The following is a 22937-nucleotide window of genomic DNA, read 5'->3' as shown; positions in this document are numbered from 1 at the left end:
TTTGTATTTCTATGCAGAACAACTGACTAAACTGAACAAATACAACCATTTTTAAAACCCTAGTTGGCTAGATTAATATTCTTCTTATAATTAGAGTAATATTCTTCTACTTTTACATATTTACCAAGTCAGACTGTCGTTAAAAATGTCAATGTTTTCCACCATTGTGAACATTCATATAGATAGATAGATAGATAGATAGATGATAGATAGAACACATTCAGAAAATGTTATGGTGAACTGAGCGTTAACACCTGTTGGGGGAGGATTCATCACCAGATCAACAGGTTGAGAGTTTGCAGAAGACATCAGCGCACATTAGATCAGACCTTTCACTGAGGAACATGCTTCACACACTTGTTTTGTTCTGTTCGTTCTGTTTGTGCTGGCTGAGTCTGATGGGTAAGTTATAAAAGCATTTTAACGAAGTAATTTCAATTCTCTTTCAGCTACTGTTATACCAAATGAATGGAGATTCAATTAAATTCAAGTCTGTTTTATCTACTGATCTCAGTGTGTCATTTATTTAAAAAAATCTTTTGAAATTATCAAGCAGAATTAAACTTTAAGGCTGTAATTATTGTATATTTATAAAAAAAAATAAAAAAAAATAATGTATTAATTTGCTCATGTTAATGTTCTCCAGGCATGTTTGGGACTAAAACAAATGAAATAATGTCAGTGATGGAGGGAAATACTGTTACTCTAAACACTGACACTGACTTTGAAAAACACGAAGACGACATATTGTGGACATTTGGAGCTGAAAAGTATCAAATAGCTTTAATTCAAAGAAAGAAGCGAATCTTCTCTACATCTGATGATGTTCCTGATGGGAGATTCAGAGACAGACTGAAGCTGGACGATCAAACTGGATCTCTGACCATCACAAACATCACAATACAACATGCGGGACTCTATCAACTTGATATTAGTGGAGCAAATTTGAAATCAAAAACATTCAGTGTTTCTGTCTATGGTGAGTAGAGATCATTTATCCAAACATTCACATTCTTGTTTTATTAACTATTTACAATTTAACTCATTTTATATATTAAGATCACAGAAACATTCACTCAAAACATTGGACCAAAATTAAGATTGATTAGATTTATCCAGATTTCTCTTTATTCTCATGTTTTCAGCTCGTCTGCCGGTTCCTGTCATCAGCAGTAACTCTTCACAATGTTCTTCATCATCATCTTCATCACAGCAGAATTGTTCATTGTTGTGTTCAGCAGTGAATGTGGGTCATGTGACTCTCTCCTGGTACAAAGGACCCAGTTTATTGTCCAGCATCAGTGTGTCTGATCTCAGCATCAGTCTCTCTCTACCTCTGGAGGTGGAATATCAGGATAAAAACACCTACAGCTGTGTGCTCAACAATCCCATCAGCAACCAGACCACACATCTGGACATCAGTCAACTCTGTCACACATGTTCAAGCACGTTGCAGTTTTATGATTTGATCTCTATATATTTGTGTAGATCAGACTGACACATCCACTTCTTTCTTTATCCATACAGCACTGGACCCACACTCTCCTTCACAACAAGACTCACCTCTAAAAATGCTGGTCTCTGCTGCTTCTGGATCTCTGTTGATATTAGCTGCAGTCGGGATCTTCTGGATCAGCTGGAAATGTAGAAGAACTGATCAAGAAGGCAAGTTTTACCTACTGCGTATTATAAAACATATTCAAAAAATGTTAATCTATTAGCCCTAGAAATCTTATACGAGCTTCAACAGAAATCATGAACATTTCTAGAAATGACAATGTAATTTGTGAAAATTGTGAATCAAGGATATCGTTCTAATTATTGCATGCTCTGCTAAGGGCTTTTATGTATGTGTGAACCGTTGTAATGTGAAATACATACATGCTTGTGTTTTAATTATAGCAATTGCTTGTAATTTAATAATATCATTGAAAAATTACATTAAATAATAGAATGTTGTGAAGAAAGACATATATTTGGGATTGAGGTTTCGTGTTTTAATTCCTGGCTGGTGGAATGATCTTCCCACCCCCCTCCGGAATACTGAATCCCTGACGATTTTCAAGAGACAGCTGGAAACTCATCTCTTTCGTCAACATTTGACTGCATACTAAAAATAATAATAAAGAACTTAGCTTTCTCCTTCCTTAATCCCTCCTTGTCTAGCTTGTATTTATCTGAACAAAGTCTGAAACGTTGTATTATGAGCACTTCCTGTGTATATTTGCCTCTTTATGATGAGATGCTTGTTGTATTCTTTTTTTTTTTATTATTGTTTGGATTTTTTGATTGATTTTATTATCATTCTTTAAGCAGTTCAGAATTGTGATGAAGAAATAACTTATGCTGAAACAACATTCTACAAAAGAAACACATGCAAATTGGTAAGAAAGTTTAATCTCTGCATTTCTCTATTATTTTATCAGTGAGTCATATTTAGATATGTGTCTGTATAATGACCTGTCAAATGTGAAAACTATCAACACTTTTAAATTACTGTAAAAACTCTCATTAGTCATTAAACATTATATGTAAATTAAAATAATAATAATAATAATAAAACAAAAGAAAACATTTCCACACAATTAATTCAACAAGACTAGAATGTTACCAAGTTTGTGTTGTCCGTTATCTAGACGCTATAGCCCTGTCGCAAATTAGCATACTATTAAATCATATACTTTAAAACGTTTTTTAAGCATACTTGAAATTACAGATCCACCGCCCAAAAAATGATTTTACATAATTCATCCATGATTCATCCAGCCCTAACACAAAATGACCTTCTGTTTTACAAATTTTAGTGAATTAAGTGAACATTGTGTTTCTGTTGGCAGAAAACAAACAATCTGATAGGAAATTAAAACCTTTTAGAAAATAAAAGTCACAATGACACACATATTTCTGCTCCTGTGCATGACAGTCCATTGGAAAATGTGCAACCATTCAATGACAGTCAAAACTGCTTTGGACCATGGATTGGACATTGATACAGCAAAATCATGCATCAGTTCAGATTTGTGTGTGTGTGTCCAATTTGGTACTGCTTTCATAGGGTATTAAATCTGACTGGTAGTCTAAACACAAAATTTCAAATTTTCAGCTTACATCTTGTTTATATTTTGCATAGTCATTGGCCTGTGCAGTTTATGGTACACTCTTATAGAAAAAATAAATAAAATAAAAATAAATAATAATAATAAAGACACCTTTGTAACTTATTTACCAAAAGAGTTCATAGTAGTACACTGTAAAAAAAAAAAAAAAGTTGAGCGAACTTAAAAAATTTTTTTTACCAGCTTCAGCAGATTTTTGAGTTTGCTCAACTTATTTTTGTGGGAGATTCTCGTATTTTTGTTGTATAAACTTAAAACGACAAATCTGCTGAAGCTGGTTGCCTTAAAATTTGAAGTTGGCTCAACTTTTTTTTTTTTTTTACAGTGTACCATAAGAGGTACGATAGGTATATAAAGGTATTATAAGCACCCCGACAATCTAATATTACTTAATTTCGATGCATTGCCACTTGATGCCCAACCTAAAATTTGGGCCCTGAAGAAAAACTACTGAGAACCTAATCTTAATCTGCTTTATGTTAGTTTAGCAGTTAGAGTAAAATAAAGATTTTATCAAATAACATTGCATCAGTGTTATTATTTCAATAGGAATGTCAATCAATCTTCAGGATGCCACATTTTAATGGTTAAAATATTATAGCTTGTGTGATGTTTTTACAGAAAGTTAAAGAGGAGAATCACGTGGAGTATGTACCCGTCGTCATGAGATGATATTCAAACTAAAGTATTTTTCTAAGTCCCAAATACAACTGTGTGATCACCTTCATTAAGAAGCTCCTGATACATCCTCAGAGATTTAGAGTCTATGGTCGAGTTCTCATACTGGTAAGAATCACATAAACAATAACAACAATAACAAATTCACATGGATGATTTGATATAAAAACAGATAACTTCTAGCTAGCGTTGAAAGCATAAGATCTCACCCACGCTGCAACTCACTCTCCAAAGCCACACCTATTATCAGTGTTTGTATATGAATAAAGTTTAAATTAAATCGGTTTGTTATATAAAATGATCGTGTCTTTTCAGAAGACTTGATATGACTTTATATACTTTTTGAAGCTTGAAAATGTTCATGAAGAAAAATGAAGATTAATGACTTGGGGACACATGTCATAAATGTAAAATGTTCATCAAAAGTCGAAATGAACTGCTTCATTCTGTGAAATGTGGTTTGGTAGACAAACATCTTCTGCATGAGAATGTGTCTGCTGCTGTATGTTTGTGTTTGATGTCTGTTCATGAGTTTGTGTCGGAGGTGTCAGTAGTGTGACTGTGTTTATAGCATGTGGTTGTAGAGTGTTTTTCCATTTCTGCCCATGATTTTAACAGTTTGACAGTTTCCTGTCAAAAAAAAAAAAAAAAGATTATCTCCAATAAAACGAACATCATGTACTTGTGTCTGTGAAATATAAAGCTGATGTAGGGCATGTGCATCTCATTACAAATCAATGATCGTATGAACATAGCTCTGCTAGTTTTAAAAGTTACTTTCAGCGCTAGCAAGAAAAACGTAAGTTATTTCTAACAATAACTATTCTTGGTCTCACAGATGTTTTAACGATCATATCCTGTTTTGTCTGTTAATGTCTGGAATTTGTTTTAAGAATAAATGCAATGTATGATTTGCTATTGTGATATTTATAGTACCATGCAAATGTTTATCAGTTAATAATGTCTTTAGTTTTCATCAGTTTGGTGGAGTAACTAACATAAAAGAGCAGCACTGCTATACACTACATGCCTTAGTAAAAGCATTTTGTGATCCAGACAGACTGTTTCATGAATTAAATTAATATTTATTTATTATTACATTATATGACTGCCCCATGCAACTGAGTGATTTCTGAATTTAGTATTCAATATTAAAACAATAAGCATAAATTTGCCAATCTTGACTTGCAATGCTATCCTTGATTAGCATCCAGCTCAGTGAAATATCAATGCTTATATTAGGGTTATTATTAATGTTCACAGTTGTTTCCCATGGAATTTCTTCAGACAGCATCTAAGATTTGTTATAAATTGCCTAATATTTAATTTGTGCATAAAAGAATATGTTTTTGTACTACAAGCAGTGTATAAGCATACCACTGGAATGTCCTCTAGTGGCAAAGCCAGGAACTGAGGACTCAAAATGAAATAAAACTTTAAAAGGTGCAAGTTTTAACCAATCAGAGTTGAAATCATATTACAGCTTATACACACAATGATTGCTGTAATAACTCAGTGTTATTTAGTTATTCCAGTGTTAGTTGGTTCAGTTGTTTCTCAATACAATCTTCACAACAAACTCACAGATTACAGACTACACAGATGTTACAAAACCGTTTATTGCCAAAAAAAAAAAAAAAATTCTCAAAAAGTTGTATAAAAACATACAAAAGTTTTGAAAAATTCAGAAATACAAAACCAAAAGCATGAGGACTATGCACACACACAAAAAATAAAATAAAAAAATAAAATAAAATAAAATCATGAAAAATGAAAACTTGGCAGTATGCTAAACTCATAAAATATCACCTTTTTCCCCCACAAGGACTAAATGTAATGGTTTCATTTTTTTCACATTTTAGCAAAGATATACAGATAACAAATACAAGAAGACTATTAAAAATGACTATACAAGTGTTTGTTACTGTTTTATCATGTAAACACACATTTGTGTGGAAATCGTGCAGTACCTTTGTGTTTCATACACATATTTCATCATTCAAACACAACCCACATCATGTATGCATACAGGCATGGGACGTAATAGAGACTCCCAGTGAAATGTTTCAACTACTATGAAGTAAATGACTAAATGGTCTTCTAGTGTAAAGATAGTTGATCTTAATGGCAGCTTTAGGTAAAAACGCTTGTTACATGAAAAATACAATGTCAGTATTTTCCATTAATGTCAACAATATCAATTAACAACACTTACAGCAGTAGTATAGACTCCTTTCAAAACCTAAACACCTGGGCCCGTATTCTTAAAGATTCTAAGAATCCTTTTAGAGAGCTCCTAATTTAGCTTAAAAATTTCTAACTAGGAGTCTTAGCTTAAAAGTGATTCAGGACCAATCTGAGAGTAACTCTGAGCGAGGAAAACGCAAAAACTTTTATCTTAGTGAGGAGGCGGGGCTGACCCCGTTGCTAGCTATGACACAGTCTTTTGAAGACTGTGATTGGTTAGTTGTCCAAGAAGGAAACAAAAGAGCGCTTTTAAGAGTATGGGTTTATTATAAGCCTTCACTTTGCAATTACAGGCGTAGTTTTTCCTGTTTTACCGTACTCTTTTCTCTCTCTCTCTCTCTCTCTCTCTCTTTCACACACACACACACATTATATATGTATATTCTTTATTTTTTTATTTACCATGCTGTCATACTTAACGTATTTTATAGGAAATGAACAGCGACACAATGAGGTTCTGAAAGTGCTGTAACAGACCCAAATCATCGCTGCTGCAGAGTTGCATTTTTCCAGTTGCCAAATATGTTAATGTAGTGATTACGTCCATTTCTGGCGCTATGGCATTTCTGCGCAGTGTCGGAGATGTTAGCGTGTCTCTAATAAGATCGGTCACAAACATGATTCCTGCACGATCTAATGTGCAGCGTCTTATTAACTCACTTTCATGCATTGTCTCTTCTCCCTCTTCATGTTTCGTCCATTTTCTCCGCTGCTAAAGAAACTCTTAAGCCTCTTAAAAGTCCTCGTCCGTACTCCTAACAATTTTGGACCTTAAAACCTCTTTTAAGGGTTAAGATGCTTTCTGAATTACTTTTTTCTTTACTAAGATCTTTTTTTTTAATTTTAAGAGGAAACACCCACATTTCTAAGAATTTTCTTAGAATATTGTTACTAGGAGCAGCTCTTAGCACTAAGATTTTTCATGAATACGGGCCCTGTTGTTTAGTCTCAAAGCGGTCTTAAGCGTGCGCATTTGTGTAAATGCTCTAATCTGCGTGACATAAAAATGTAAACAGTCAGCAGCTATAAGTGAATGCCTCTAAACAGGACAAAATAACTGCTAAGTCAAGGCATTTATACAGTGTAGTTCTTGTCACAATATTGGAATTAACCACAAACCACTTACAACCAATGGCACAATAAATACAACAGAACAAAAAAAATTCAAATTATTCAGTAAGGTCTAACAGTGATTTTTTTTCTCTCTCCCTCCCTCTCTCTCTCTCTTGTTGTTTGAATAACATTAATGACATCACTTTAACACCAAATGGATCTAATAATGAGGATTTCCTCTGCTGTTTATGTTCCTTTAAGACATGGTGACTGTTTACGATGATATTCACACCAAGGCAGGTATTTTCACATAACTGACATTTATCCGTTTAAGCGCAAGGACTTGAATGTTTTAACTGACAAGATAAAAATGTGCAGCGTCCACTGTGAACCGAGCTGCACAGAGTCACTGAAAAGAGTGGATAATGTGAATGTAAACATTGCGGTGTGAGTGAACTCACGGTTGGTACCAGTATACCGCAGAATTGCAATATAATTTCGATTCAAGTAGTTTAGTATAGATATGTATCGAAATACCTTTTTTTTGACAACACTATTAGTGTAAATGAAAAGAAACAAAAACCTCCTGTTCCTGTGTGAGTCACTTTAGCAGCTTCAGCAAACTTCTACATACAAAAACAGGTCAAAAACCCTAAAGTTTATACAACTTAATATGTAGGCCACATGCTTTCATTTATTATTTAAATGAGTCATATTAAATATCAAATTAGTTCTTGCTATAGTGTTCAAACAACTGTTGAGGTGAAATTTCACTTGGTATTTGTAAGTGCTGTTATAGATGTGGGTAATTAATTACAAAATAATTGGTTATGAAACAAATACACAACAATTCAAAGAGTTTGTAGACTTTCTATCAAAGGAAGTAGCTCTCGCTTGCTTGCGATCCTATATCTTCAGTACAGGCTCTTAGTATTGTGGAGAGCAGGAAACCAAACCATTCAAGTAAAAACACATGTACACAAACGGGTCACAGAGAACCATCTCATCATGCACCTTTTGTAAAAGACTAGAACATGTCTTAGCCAAGAGTAGAAAGTTCATTGAGAAGACAGTTCAAGATCGTGTCAAGTTTTTATGTTCAGAGCAACTTTGATTTGGATGTTTGCAGACTGGTCATCATTCAAGAAGGTGTGATAATAAGAGCATATGTGAAAAGTGTCAGAAGAAACATCCTACATTTTTGCATGATGAAAAGTTCAAAGAAGTTTCAAAGTATCAAACAGCCAGATCAAGAAGTCCTTGTCTATGCACTCTTAGACAACACAGAGTGACACAACCTTTATCCTAGATCAGGGCTCCTCAAATCTGGACCTCGAGATCCACTTTCCTGCAGAGTTTAGCTGTAACCCTAATCAAACACACCTGAACATGCTAATCAATGTCTTCAGGATCATTAGAAAATCACAGACAGGTGAGTTTGATCAGGGTTGGAGCTAAACTCTGCAGTGGATTGGACCTCCAGGGTAAGATTTGAGGAACCCTGTCCTAGATTAAGTAGTTCAAGAGTTAAATACTAACAATGAGAATGTCCATCTGCAGCTATCCACAATGTCGGCAAGAGTAACAGTCGTACCTTGTCAGAAACTGGCAAATCTACAATCGAGAGGATACAACAAGTGGATACAGACAAGTGGTGCCTGCAGTGAAGTCATCGTTTGAAATAAAGAAGGCAGTGCACTTTGTTTGCCGGACTCTTAAGGAAGTAATTTCTACAGACATCATTAAGGCACTTGAATTAGACTTCATAGAACACAGTGCAGATGATAATCCAGTTTCTCAGAAGGACATTCTCTTTATGTCCAAGGGAAGGTATAAGGCAAAAAGGAAGATGGCCACTTTTAACTCCCACTTTGTTTCAAGTCAGACAAACCTAGTTTCCGAGATAACAAACAATGTGACTCGTAGGTGAATCATAGAATCATAGACTCACCTCATTGGAGTGGCAACTGAGAATAGATAAGAAGTATTTTGTGGATTGTGTCCATTTCATTAATGACAAAATTCGAGGAGATGCTGAGAGGGTTCCAAGGTTCCGCACCAACCCAAACCAGGGAAGATCCTTGTGGTTTTGATTGTTCAGCACACTTCCATGAAACCTCTCTGAATGATCACCTCTTGACTGGTCCAGACCTGACCAACACATTGGTCGGAGTGCTGTGTCACTTTAGAAAGGGTCCAATAGCCATATTGTGGGACATTGAAAGAAAGTTTAATCAATTTCACGTTGCAAGGGAACACCAAGACTGTCTGAGATTTCTCTGGTGGGATGACGGCAATCTGGATTCCAAGCCTTCGGTGTACAGAATGACGGTACACCTTTTTGGGGCAGCTTCATCCCCCGGCTGTTCCAACTTTTATGAATTTGGAACTTGAGATTGAAAACTTGCAAGTGTATTACTGGACTGACTCTAGAGTAGTCCTTGGCTATGTGAACAACGATGCCAAGAGATTTCACACATCTGTAGCCAACTGAATTCAACGCATAAGGTCTAGTACATGCCCTGAACAGTGGCAACATGTCAGTTTGGAAAACAACCCTGCCGACCATGCCTCTAGAAAGCTTAGTGCAGTTCAACTGAAAGAGTCAAACTGGCTGAAAGGGCCTGACTTTCTGTGGCAGAGAGATTTTCAACATGCAGAGAAAACGGTGGGAGAAATAGAAATGACCAACCCTGAGCTTCGCAAGGCCCACATTCACACAATCAAGATGAAAAAAGCGAATTCAATGGTAAACCACTTCACAAAATTTTCTGACTGGTCTCAAGTAGTGAGGGCTTTTGCCAGGCTAAAGAGGTTTGTCAGAATTCAAGAGAGTTCAACCAAGAACAAATGAAGCAACTGGTCTTGGAGAAAGGAAGGAAGCAGAAATCATCATCATCATCAAACTTGTTCAAGAAGAGAGGGGCCTTTGCTAAAGATATTCAAAAGATCAAACTCCAAAAAGATGGCATCCCGAACAAGCGCAACAAGATAAGTCAGATAAATGCTTTCTTGGACAAAAATGGTGTCCTCAGGGTGGGAGGATATCTACCGCAATCCACCTTGCATCATGACATAAAGCAAAACTTCCAAAGAAATCGCATGTGTCAGTCTCAATCGTCAAGCATTATCATGAGCGTGACCAAGGAAGAGGCATGGCCATGAATGGGTTATGCGCAAATGGAATATGGATCTTAGGATGTATAAGTGTGATTTCTTCACACATCTGCAAGTGTGTAAAATGTAGAAGATACAGAAGGTTCAATGAATGGCAGATTTGCCAAAAGAAAGAACTGAGGAATCACCTCCCTTTACGTACCGTGGTATAGATTGTTTTGGCCCCTTCACTGTAAAGGAGGGAAAAAGGGAATTCAAATTATATGGATTGCTGTTTACTTGCTTGTGCTGTAGAGTGGTACATAGAGACACTCGATTACCTGATAACAGACACTTTTGTGAATGCAAGTGTTTATAGCTATCAGAGGACCTGTACACCAATTTTGATGCGATCAGGGAACACATTTCATGGGCGCTAGAAAAGAGTTTACTGACTTGCTCAAGGGGATGGATCAAGAACATCTTCAAGCAATCAGTTGCAAATTTTTAGCAAAGACTACCTCTATCTGCTTAAGAGGTGGAGAAGAGTGCAGTTCCTGGCAAATGAATTCTGGCAGAGATGGAAACGTGAATATCTATTAAATCTCTGACAACACAAGAAATGGCGAAATTTACAAATAAGTGACACTGTGATAATACAAGATAATGGGGCTCAAAGAAATGAATGGAAGCGTCCCAGGATAGTGGAAACTTACCCTAATACCACCAACGGTTCTGAGTGAAAGCTGAAGCTACTAGTCAGTGACACTACATTTGTTAAAGGAAAGCCACACACTGCATAAGTTTACTAGGAAAGGCATATTTACAAGGTAGTTACTTTAATCAAGGCCAATTAAGTCAGGCACATGACACAGTTACTCTCATGTACACCTGAAATTTGACTGTTGTTGATTTTATTTCAATATATTTGTTTAAAGGAAAATTCCTCATTTCAAGTAAATGGTGGGAGAGTAAGTGCTGTTATGTTGATGTTCTGTGTATTTGTTTCATAATTCTTTTGTAATTAAATCCATAACTTTGTGTATAATACATTTTAGGCGCAATTTAAAAATGTAAATGTGGTGTAATGTGATGTAAATTAATTTGGAGTTCTTTAAAACATGAGGCGTGAGAATACATCACTTCAATGGATTTGATGATGAGCAGATCCATCACAAGTCTCTGCTATGTTCAAATACGCTTAAGTTTAAATTCAGTTTAGTAAAAAGGCCAGTGAAGAGGATTTTCATAAAACTCAAGGACCTCCTTTCATGACAAGCAGCCAATGAGGTATTTGTTTCACTTGTATTGCAAGACTATGTGTTGTATAAATACTGATGTGTTTGTATGATGCTCATTACCATTACAATTACAGTTCTCATGTGGTGAAAGGTGTGAAAGGCATATAGAGGATGACCCTAAGAATTAAACATACATTTTAAAGAACCAAAAATGAAGAGAGTTACAATATTGGCACTGACTCCTTAAAAATCTTGGTATGATGAGACTATTTGTCTGAGCAGTGAGAGATCTCTCCGTTCTCTAACCTCTCTTCACTTCGCATGAAAGAATCAAAATAATTATAAATGTTAAATCTCACTGGCAGCCTCAGGCTCAATCTCCATGTGATTAGAGGACGAGCCATTGATAGTGTTCTTCACTTGAGCATCAGTGTGATTAGAGGACCTCTCATTAGCATCATCCATCAGTGGAATCCCACTCGGCGACAAATCGTTCACATCATTCGCCTGCAAGAAAACAGATTCACAGAAGGTAAAAGACATGAACAGGACTAATGATTCGTTTACACAAAAATAGACTAGGAACTGTAAGTGTATTTCTTTTTATGTTTGCAGAACATAACGTGTTCTTTTCCTAAATATTAGTGAATCTGATAAACTAAATTACACTGTCATCTTCTGTACTACAGTAACATACAGTTGTTGCCAAAAATATTGGCACCCTTGCACTTTTTTCAAATAATAACAAAAAACTAAATATAATTCTCATAATAATATAATTAAATAAACTATTTAAATTATATAATAAAAATGTATCCAGACCATTGTTTATTATGAAGTAAAGCCGTTAGAACAGTGCTGTCCTGATGAGTCAGCCATTATTGGTCTTTCAATGTAATGACTTCTAAATCAAACCACATAAAACAAACAAACATGTTGTCAACTTGCAGATCTGAATCTGACCCTTTGTAAGCAAACAGTGTTCATAGTATCTTACCTGATCACTGCACTGCATCCTGGTGTCTGTTTAAAACAACAATAACAAACTCAATTAAACACACATTACTTTGGTTGATTAGAGTAATTGTTTAAAAAAATCTTGTTCATTCATCTGTATGTGTAATATAGTGTATGTGAACAACCAGTTCACAATGCATAAAAGGTTGTGAATTTCTTTCTTTCTTTTTTAAAATGATGAACAGCAGAAAGTATAACAAAAAAAAAACTTATTGGAACCAATGACTTCAACTGAGGGTGAAACTGATTATAATAACTACAACGTACTTTAAGTATGCACCTAACACTAGGAAATTACAAGCATCAGATCAGGACAGATTGGATAATAAATAACCAAATCGGGGCACGAAAATGATTGGTACATCCCTAGTATTGATTTGACTTGAATTATTTTTTGAACCAAGTTTTTGAAACAAACTGTCTGAAAGAACCATTTTAAAGGAAAAAATATATAAAAATTCCGACTTCCCATCACTAATGTAATACTCACCTTTCCTTTTTACTTGACGCTTGTAAAAATAAATCACCCAAACAGATACAGCCATGAGCAGCGGGACACCAACAGCAGCAGCAGTAGATATTCCTGCTATTTCACCTGCAGACAGACCTGAAACAGTAATAAAGTAATTATTATTAGAGAGCAAATTAATACATTTTACAAATGTCTTTTTCAAATATTTACACTTTCCTGCTTTAGTCATCAGCTGTATGATATTGCTTTAACTGATAAGTGGTGAGTTCTAGTATGTTTTTTTTTTTTGAAGAACAGCAGCTAAAATAGCATCACATCATTGAGCTGTCAGAAAAACATTAGTAATGTTAACGTAAATCACTTGATGTGAAGGTGATGATCTAATTAATAGTTTAAAACTAGGGTTGCAAAGAGGTGACAATTTCAGGTAAATCTCATAAAAATTACAGAAACTGTGGAAATGTTTCAGCATTTTTATTTTTTTTTTGGAAAGATTCTGGAAATGTTCCACCCCTTTGCAACCCTACGTAATATCTGAGTCAAAGCTCACTTTTTGAAACACGATGAAACAATGAAATAAATTCCATAACAAAAATAAAAAAATACAAGGTCAATTTAAAAAAAAAAAAAACTATTTTAAGATTGCTCAAGGGAACTAAACGTGTAAATTAAATGATACACACCAGTGACAGCAACACTGAAGCTCCTTGTGATGCTGAATCTGCTGCTGCTGATCTGTAATTTATAAAGTCCAGAGTCTGTGATTGTGATGTTTGTGATGGTCAGAGATCCAGTCTGATGATCCAGCTTCAGTCTGTCTCTGAATCTCTCATCGCCATCTTTACACTGAACATCTGTACAAATCATTCTGGGTTCTTCACTGATTTCAGCGATGCAAATGTCATTAAAATGCCACGTCATCAAATCATTTGGGTTTTTTATTACACCAGGATCTAAAGTGACAGATTCTCCCTCCTTCACTGACTTTCTCTTCATTTCATCTCGTTCAGCAGCAGGAACACCTGAAACAAACCAACAACTGCTGAAGGATCTTCATGCCAAGACATGAAACAATCTCAGGATCTGATAGTGATTAATCATGCTCTTTGAAAAGCAACATGTATCTCTGTTTTACACACATTAACTTATTTTACATCAAATCCTCATTCAAACAGAAAGGACAACATTAATTATGTGATCTAAACCTGCTTTTAAACAGGTTTATTCATTACGACTCACCATGAACAGTAACATTGAAGGTCTTTTCGCTGCTGTTTCTGATGCTGATGATCTTTAATTCATAAAGTCCAGAGTCTGTGGTTCTGATATCTCTGATTGTAAGAGTTCCAGTTTTATAGTCCAGCTCTAGTCTATCCTCGAATCTCTCAGTACCTTTATTACACTGAACATCTGTACAGATAAAACTGAGATCTCCACTGATTTGAGCAATTCTGGTGTCATTAATATACCATTTTATATCTTCTTGTTGTTTTGTCTCAACATTAGTGTGTAGAGTGACTGAATCTCCATCCATCAAGAATGCTGACAGTCCATCAGTCCCAACACTGGAAACACCTGGAGAAGACATTAGTTCATTATAAACCAAACAAAATTATTCAGCAGGAAAGTATAATGAAATAGGGATGTCATGGTGAATAAATCTTCAACCGGTATATAAACATATAAACGTGTGAAAAAACGTTGTTGAACAACAACAGTAAGACAGAACTAATACAAATGTTTCTTAACAAAAACTAATAAGATGTTTTGGAGGCATGGCATATACCAGAGGTCTTCAACTCTGTTCACTGGGACCCACTATCCTGCAAAGTTCATTTCCAACCTGCTTCAGCACACCTGCCTGTGTATTTTCAAGCAATCTTGAGGAGCTTGATTGGCTGCTTCAGGTGTGTATTCCAGAAAGCAAGGTTAACTTACCATCTGCTAAACCCTGAACTCTCTGTTGATTAACCCAAACCTTGATTACTTGAGGTATGTTGGTTCCAAAAACGCGCCTGAGAGTGAGTTAATTCAACACAGAGTATGTTCCTGGTTAACACGCAAGACATTCTCCTCAAAGCGACATTACCGTGGAAACAGCTCTGTTCTGCTGTTCATAAGCACCATCTGCTGTCAAACTGTGTATTTACAAATTCACTCAGTCTGTCTGCCATATTTTTGTTCAGATCAATGTGAAAATTGGACCAAATTTTTGTTGTAAATGTTAACCGGTCGATGGAAAATAGGCTACCTTGTTATCAGAAGTGTTGAGATTTTTAGAATGCACATTAGCTTATGAACTGTTTATGGAACAGATATGTATATATATATATATATAGTTTTTTTTTTATTTTTATTATCATTCTGACTCATCTTTTTTAATAAAAAATAAATAAATAAATAAAAAGATTTAAAGGCTGAAATGTTATAATTTTATTTTAAAAATGGTGTAAACATTATTTGAACATGTAGTATATGCACTGTAAAAAAAAAAAAAAAAAAAAAAAAGTTGAGCCAACTTAAAATTTTAAGGTAACCAGCTTCAGCAGATTTTTGAGTTTTCTCAACTTGTCTTTTTAAGTTTAAGCAACAAAAATTTTAGAATCTCCCACAAAAATAAGTTGAGCAAACTCAAAAATCTGCTGAAGTTGGTTGCCTTAAAATTTTAAGTTGGTTCAACTTTTTTTTTTTTTTACAGTGTGTCAGTAAATAACATGTTATGAATATTCTTTTTGTTATTTTAAAATCCGGCCATCATTTATAATGTTTTTATTTCACTGTTTATGCAAACAAAAAGTGCATACTGCTGCTTATTTTATTTTTATTTTTTTTTATTATTATTCTCAGGTCCGGCAGGAATTGCAGGTGGGGGGAGTGAATAACCAGCATTCTTTTCCACCTTCGATACCAACCATGACTGAGGTGAGACCCTTGAGCAAGGCACCGAACCCCCAACTGCTCCCCCAACACATTCTCATGTGTTGGCTCCCCAGGTGCCGCAGCAATATGGCTGCCCACTGCTGTGTGTGTGTGCACACTTGGATGGGTTAAATGCAGAGCACAAATACCAAGTATGAATCACCATACTTAGCCACAGGTCACTTCACTTTCATTTTCATTCATTTGTTGGCTTTTGTCTTAAAACTTGGTAAAATGATTTCAGTGTGTGTATCAGTAGGCTACTTTTTAATATTTCCAGCACATTTTAACAATGCCATGTATAACAGTTTGGATTGAAATTTAAGATATTTAAGTATTGTGTGTAAAACTGGTAGTTCTCAGCCACTTTCATTTTTAAAAAGTAGCTCCCGAATGAAATAATTAGGTTGGAGACCCTTTAGATCATTCCTGGAGGGCCACATCTCTGCAGAGTTTAGCTCCAAATCACACCTGCTTGGAAGTTTCTAGTGATCCTGAAGACCTTGATTAGCTGTTTCAGGTGTGTTTAATTAAGGTTGGAGCTAAACTCTGCAGGACACCGGCCCTCCAGGACCGAGTTTGGACAGCCCTTAGATGTACTCGAAACGTGCTGAGGACATCTACTGGTTAAAGTTGTGTAAATGCAACAAGAACAACAGATAATGAAACTGACTCGTACGCAAGTATGAATAAAATGTATCTTTAAAAGATGATAACTGTCTAAACAGAGTGACGGATTCCAACTCCTCTCGTCTTTGAAGGATCTCATGTTCCCCAAATCATCTGTTTTTTCTTTGGTGTCTTTGCGACACGTAAGCAGTAGCAGGTCACTTTCAGTACATGGAAACTAAAGCGCGCGAGATTACAATAAAGATATATGTATTGTTCACTGTATTTATATTATCGTTATCGCTCTTGGTGTCAACAGACCTTAATACCGGTAACAGACTACCGCGCCAAGATAAATGATTTCTGAAGATCCCAAGGGTGAGAGACATGGCTGCATTCATAATGTAACTCATGAAACAAATAAGTTCATCATTAATTTATTTAGCCTTCACAGTCACCCATCAGGCTTACTTCACATATTAGCTGCTTTCCCCGAATATATTTGTGCGTCCATACAGCCAAGTATTTTCACAAAATCACAATAAATAATATTTCCCATTACGAATATTATAAACTAGCCTATTCCATGAAAACACTTAAGAAAATGGTGATAATTACAAAATATTGTTTTTAGTTTTAAATATTGGCCACTTTTGGTTTTATGTTCATTTATAGGCTATTATTTATTTGGCAGAAGCTTTTATTCAAAGCGACTCAAATTATATTCAATGTACACTTATCAGTTTATATATCGATTTAATAGATTTCAACATTTGTGTAATGATTTAGTTTTAATAGACTTCATTTACTCACTGTGATGCAATAACGGCAGAGCACGTGTAGGCTATACATGCTTTGTTTAAATTATAGCTGAAAAGAACAGAGATTGTAACATAACATATTTTACCGTGTGCGAGTAAAAACAAGGACGCTGAGATTAAAATAGATCGGAGCTTCATTTTTTTTTTTTTTTTTAACAAAGTAAAAATAATAATATTTAAAAAACGGATTTAATTTCGATTTCATTCATTCATTCAGTCGTTCAAGTTCTTCTTCTTCTTTGGCCTGTAATGGATCAGTTTAAGGTGCATAGCTATATACCGCCATCTACTGGGACGAAGTGTAAGGCATTGACGTTAAGGGAAAAAAACAACAACTAAATAATCAGTCAGTCTTAAATCCAGATTATTAACTCTGTATCTTTTAAATATTTAAACAGTATTGAACACTGTTGCATCTTTGATTAACAAATTCTTCAGTGAAAGCTGATTAACTGAACAATTCTAAGAGCCTCTTTACTCTTTCATTGTCACATCATTTACACTTTATTAGAACAAACTCAACTGTTTCAGGGTGATCGATCAAATCTGACAAAACATCTGGATTCATGTCTTATTAATGTCTGACTGATGCCCACAATAGTAGCAGCAGGTGTTTTTTGTGAACTGAAACAAGTGGTTACATTTTGGCAAATGGTAATATAGTTTTATATCACTGTTGAATACAAACGACCAATAAAAGATGATTGAACAGCCAACTTTTTATTAGAAGCATATTAGAAGCTGGGCTTGATTGTGTCCGTACAATAATGATGGAATAGTTAAACATTTGAATGGCCAAACTGCATTACTATAGAAATAATAGATAGAAACACATGGTTTACATCAGGTGTTTTTAAAGGGGTCATATGATGCTATTTTGAAGATCATTATTTTGTATATTTGGTGTAACAGAATATGTTGACATGTTTTAATGTTCAAAAAACACATAATTTTTCAAATACTGTACATTATTGTAGTTCCTCTATGCCCCGCCTCTCTCAAATGCATCATTTTCTACAAAGCCCCTCTTTCCAACAAGTGCAGTCTGCTCTGATTGGCCAACTGACACAGTACATTGTGATTGGTCGAATACCATAAGCATGCGCCGGAAATATAACGCCCCTTACTATAATCGCGAGCTTCAGCTTTCAAGTTTTATCAGTTCAAGCCGGAAAGGGGAACAGAGTCACGTGACAGACACAGTGATGATGCTCGTATGTATTTGCACACAAGCCGCGGTTAAGACGATTTCTGACGGGCTGTACACTCCGCTGTGATGTAACCCTGTTCCCTTCACACACACACAACACATTATGCGCAAAACTCCACATTTGAACAATCAGTAGCAAATACTTGAACTAATAACAAAACATAATTACAGTTGCTGATTCAGAAGCGCCAGATTGTCAATGCAAAGTCGGAATTGACCCTTTTTTTTTTTTTTTAGAAATAGCCTTCGTGCATAGCCAGCCTTGTACTCTCCTAGGTTCACAAAACTGTCGCACTGTTGCACAAATTCGAACATTTGGGTTGTGCTGTTGTGTTGTAAACAAATCTTAACCAATGATTCCTAATTGCATCTACTTTCTGAAGGCCAAATAAAGTGCTTTTGCTTTCGCACACAAACACATGGCTGCTTCAACACTACTGCGGTTACTGAAACCACACCTTCTTTCTTTGCGTGAACATTTGGGCGGCATTACGCAAATATTTCCACATGGTGACGTAGACATGTGGGGGGCGTGTTTGAATGAGCCGTTTTAGGGGGGCGTGGACGAGTCTTAACTTTTATAAAGAATATCTCTTTTGGTTTGAGACTTTAGTCTTTGCAATTTTATTGTAAATATATATTGTATATATGTAAAACCTTAATGTGTGTACAATATTCTCTGTAAAACAACTTTGCTATGCTATGTAAATAAATGTGAGCACTTCTCTTCAGGTTTATAAAATAGTAAATATATATATATAACATAACATCTCGTTTGTCTGGTGTGTTGTCATCAAATGACCTTTGACTGTCGTTACCATCATTACCAATTAAAAAAGGAGGAGTGACCCAACAATTCACCACAGTAACATAGTTTTAATGTGGTATTTGTACTTTTTTGCACAATAACACTTCACTTGCCATGCCTTAATACCTCTGACCTGAACCCTGTAGAAAATGAGTGGTGAACTGAAGAGAAGAAGCACCAACATGGAGCTGGGAATCTAAAGGGTCTGGAGTGATTCTGGATGAAGGAATGGTCTCTGATCTCTTGTCCGGTGTTCTATAACCTCATCAGGCATTATAGGAGAAAATTTAGAGCTGTTAAACTGGCAAATGGAGGTTTCAAAAAGTATTGAATAAAAGGGTGCTGTTAATTGTGGCCAATGTGTATTAGAGAAAAACATTTATTTCATAATGATATTTCCCCCCATTTTAAATTCTTATTATCCAATGAAAGGTTAGATTTTTGTGATTTTTTAAATAAAAGATTAAAAGGATTAACAATGCAGATTAATTTTCACAACCTTCTTTGATCATATTTACCAAGGGTGCCAATAATTCTGACCACGACTGTATATATACAGTGCCCTCCACTAATATTGGCACCTGTGGTAAATATGATCAAACGCAGCTGTTAAAATAACTCTGCATTGTTTATCCTTTTGATCTTTCACTCAAAACAATTCTAATCTCTCATTGAAGTAAACAATTGAAAGTGGGGAGAAAATCTCATGATGAAATAAAGGCTTTCTCTAGTTCATGTTGGCCACAATTATTGGCACCCAATTATTGCAACGTCCTTATCCCAGGATAACAGCTCTGAGTTTTCTTCTATAATGCCTGAAGAGTTTGGAGAATACCTGATATGAGATCAGAGACCATTTTCTTCATACAAAATCTCTCCAGATCCTTCAGATTCACAGCTCCATGTTAGCACTTCTTCAGTTCACCCCACTCATTTTCTACAGAGTTCAGATCAGAGGGGACAGCCATGGAAAAAGATTCATTTTGTGCTCAGTGACCAATTTTTGTGTTTATTTTGATGTTTGTTTTGGATTGTTGTCCTGGTGGAAGATCCAAACACGGCCCATTATAAGATTTCACTGACCTGAGTCAGTCAGGATTAGATTTTTTATCTGTTGGTATTTGATAGAATCCATGATGCTATGCATCTGAACAAGATGTTCAGGACCTCCGGCAGAAAAACAGGCCAATAACATTAAAGATTCAGCAGTATATTTAACCGTGGACATGGGGTACTTTTTTTTTTTTTTTTATCTCTGTTTGTACTAAACTCATCTGGTGGGTTTGCTGCCAAAAGCTCTTTTTTCAGTTTCATCTGACCATAGAAGCCAGTGCCATTTGAAGTTCCAGTCGTGTCTGACAAATGAATTTGCTGGAGTTTGTTTTTGGAGTGAGGAGAATTTTTCTTGAAACCCTCCCGAACAACATGTGGTGATGTAGGGGCTGTTTGATATATATATAATTTTTATTTTTTTTTAGGTTTCTGACCCCAAGACTCAACTAATCTCTACAATTCTCCAGCTGTGATCCTTGGAGAGTCTTTGTCCACTCAAACTCTCCTCCTCACTGATTCCAGCCTTGATTGGAACCTCTTAATTATTACCCTGATGGTGTAAATGGGGATTTTCAATGCTTTAACTCTTTTCTTACAGCCACTTTCTATTTTGTGATGCTCAACAATCTTGTTCTGCACATCAGAACTATATTCTTGTGATGGATGATTAAGGGAATTTGGCCTTTGTTTTCTTTATATTTACCATCCTTTGGAACAGGAAGTCATGGCTGGACAATTAATGCTCCTAGTCACCCTGGTGTGCTAAAAGAAAAAATATATATATATATATGTATGGGATATTACTCATAATATTTTACTCATAATAATTTATAGGGGTGCCAATAATTGTGGCCAACATTCATTGGAGAAAAACATTTATTTCATCATGAGATTTTCTCCCCACTTTCAATTGTTTTACTTCAATGATAGATTAGAATTGTTTTGAGTGAAAGATCAAAAGGATATTCACATTTATTCTCTAATAGGATGTCTCTGTTTTGTTTTAACTCTTGTTTCACATTTTTGGTGTTATTGTGATTTATGAAATTTTGTTTTCATTTTGTGGTTCCAACTTTTAGTTTATCATTTACCTAACTTAAATTATTAAAATTTTTATCACATCCCCTCTCTGTACTATTTTATATAATTTACTGTTGTTGTTTTATTTTTTGTAGGAAATTAAATTGGATATCAACTTGCATAGTGATTAGAGTATCACACACACTGTATATACTATTAATCACACACCTTAGGTGTGCTGTCATGTCATTGTCATTTTACTGTTCTTGTTTTATTCATTTTGAAAAAATAAATAAATAAATGACTGAATATCAAGTGCATTGCATATTGGATTACAGTATCCCATACAACAAGCTCTGTTGGCTACTTTGGTAAATGTAACACAAGCAACAGCACAACTTCTACCTGATTACAGTGCGCTATAGATACTGCCGAGAAAAAAGAAAAAAAAAAAGAAAAAGAATCATATGTAATGCCATGGTTAAGCCACTAGATGACTGTCTGGCTGTAAATAATAAATATAGGCCACATGTTTATAGCTCTAGTCTAACCCAATAAAAGAAATTTAAATTGAACCCAATAAAGTTGTTTAGTTGTTTAAAGTTTAAAAAAGGCAAGGGTAAATGTAAGTTATTAACTTTTTAATAATGTATTATGATTTGGGACACACTAGTTCTAATTTTGAATACTATTTAGGATGGATAGCCTGCGAATTAGGCAGCAACTAACTGCATCACAGGGATAGTGGGACAAAAATATTTTCATAGACACCTGTGTTATGGGCGTGTAGTCCTCCAAGGAGTGCATAGTGCCAGCCTGCACAAGTTATGGGTAATCAACCAAACTCCAAGGAGTGCGAGGAGACCAAGAGGTGAAACTCAAATTCTTTAATAAGGAATAATAGTTCAAGAACAACATAAACCACATGCCAATTAGGCACTGTTATAAATGTGAGTAGGGGGGAGTTCTCTGGGTTTGGGCTATATTCTGGGCTCGCAGCCCTCCCCCAGGGCAGCATGCCCAAATTATGCTTACTTATTTGCTATCAGATTAGATGTAAGGGTGAACTGATGAATCGGTCAACAATAGGCCTGATTTTAGAGGTTTTGTCGAATCTCAACTGTAGTAAGTCAATCACCAGTTTCATATAAAAAAAAAGTGATCAGTAAGCAGAATTTAAGGTTGGAGACCACTGAGGTTCTTTTGCACAGTCGGTGGAAAATAAATAAATAAATATGATCACTGTGTTTCTATTACACTTTCTTATCCTGGTTCAATGCTTCTGTAGGTTAAAATGTCTGAGTTGTGCATAAATGAAGGAAGAAGCTCTTCACCTACAAACTTCATGCTTTAATACCAGTTCTCTCATGCACAAGATGTTTGTCCACCCAACAGAACAAACCACGTTTCTGAAGAAAACCGACCGCAGCAGCTTTCAGTTTGACTCAGAAGTTGAACTTACCATATGTAAGACTAGTAACGTGAGATGCAGTCAGTTTGTAACTTTCTGAACTTTGTATTTCCATCCACAACAATTGACTAAACTGAATATTCAATCATTTTTAAAAATATTTTTT

At 35.3% G+C, this 22937-nt stretch overlaps 2 protein-coding genes across 7 annotated transcripts; one reads left to right on the top strand and one right to left on the bottom strand.

The window, feature by feature from the left end:
- The first annotated feature begins 20 nt into the window (after positions 1 to 20).
- On the top strand, positions 21 to 21600 carry LOC131530294 (SLAM family member 5-like). Of its 2 annotated transcripts, XR_009268352.1 has the most exons (9): positions 21 to 402; positions 647 to 979; positions 1146 to 1445; positions 1528 to 1665; positions 2317 to 2384; positions 3738 to 4593; positions 14427 to 14827; positions 15768 to 15842; positions 20766 to 21600. XR_009268352.1 is itself a non-coding variant. In XM_058760480.1 (6 exons), exons 1-6 carry the CDS (start codon positions 345 to 347, stop codon positions 3786 to 3788), a joined length of 948 nt encoding a protein of 315 aa, XP_058616463.1. In that variant the 5' UTR covers positions 21 to 344; the 3' UTR covers positions 3789 to 6695. The 2 variants fall into 2 exon arrangements, 1 of the variants encoding a protein (XP_058616463.1); XM_058760480.1 differs by lacking the exons at positions 14427 to 14827; positions 15768 to 15842; positions 20766 to 21600 and having other exon boundaries at positions 3738 to 6695.
- LOC131530291 (uncharacterized) lies at positions 6724 to 19390 on the bottom strand. 5 transcript variants are annotated; one of them, XR_009268351.1, is made up of 7 exons: positions 17356 to 19390; positions 14160 to 14495; positions 13604 to 13942; positions 12939 to 13055; positions 12429 to 12454; positions 12254 to 12335; positions 11844 to 11938 (listed from the first exon to the last, which is right to left on the bottom strand). XR_009268351.1 is itself a non-coding variant. In XM_058760474.1 (6 exons), the coding sequence occupies exons 1-6, from the start codon at positions 17405 to 17407 to the stop codon at positions 11780 to 11782; spliced, it is 1029 nt and encodes a 342-aa protein (XP_058616457.1). In that variant the 5' UTR covers positions 17408 to 19390; the 3' UTR covers positions 6724 to 11779. The 5 variants fall into 5 exon arrangements, 2 of the variants coding, with proteins under 2 accessions (XP_058616457.1, XP_058616459.1); XM_058760474.1 differs by lacking the exon at positions 12254 to 12335 and having other exon boundaries at positions 6724 to 11938; XM_058760476.1 differs by lacking the exon at positions 12254 to 12335 and having other exon boundaries at positions 6724 to 11938; positions 17262 to 17385.
- Positions 21601 to 22937: the final 1337 nt, after the last annotated feature.

This window comes from Onychostoma macrolepis, chromosome 22, assembly GCF_012432095.1.
Source record: "Onychostoma macrolepis isolate SWU-2019 chromosome 22, ASM1243209v1, whole genome shotgun sequence".
NCBI lineage: Eukaryota > Metazoa > Chordata > Actinopteri > Cypriniformes > Cyprinidae > Onychostoma > Onychostoma macrolepis.
Note: the sequence above shows the minus strand (reverse complement) of the source record. Positions and strands in the feature narration are given on the sequence as shown.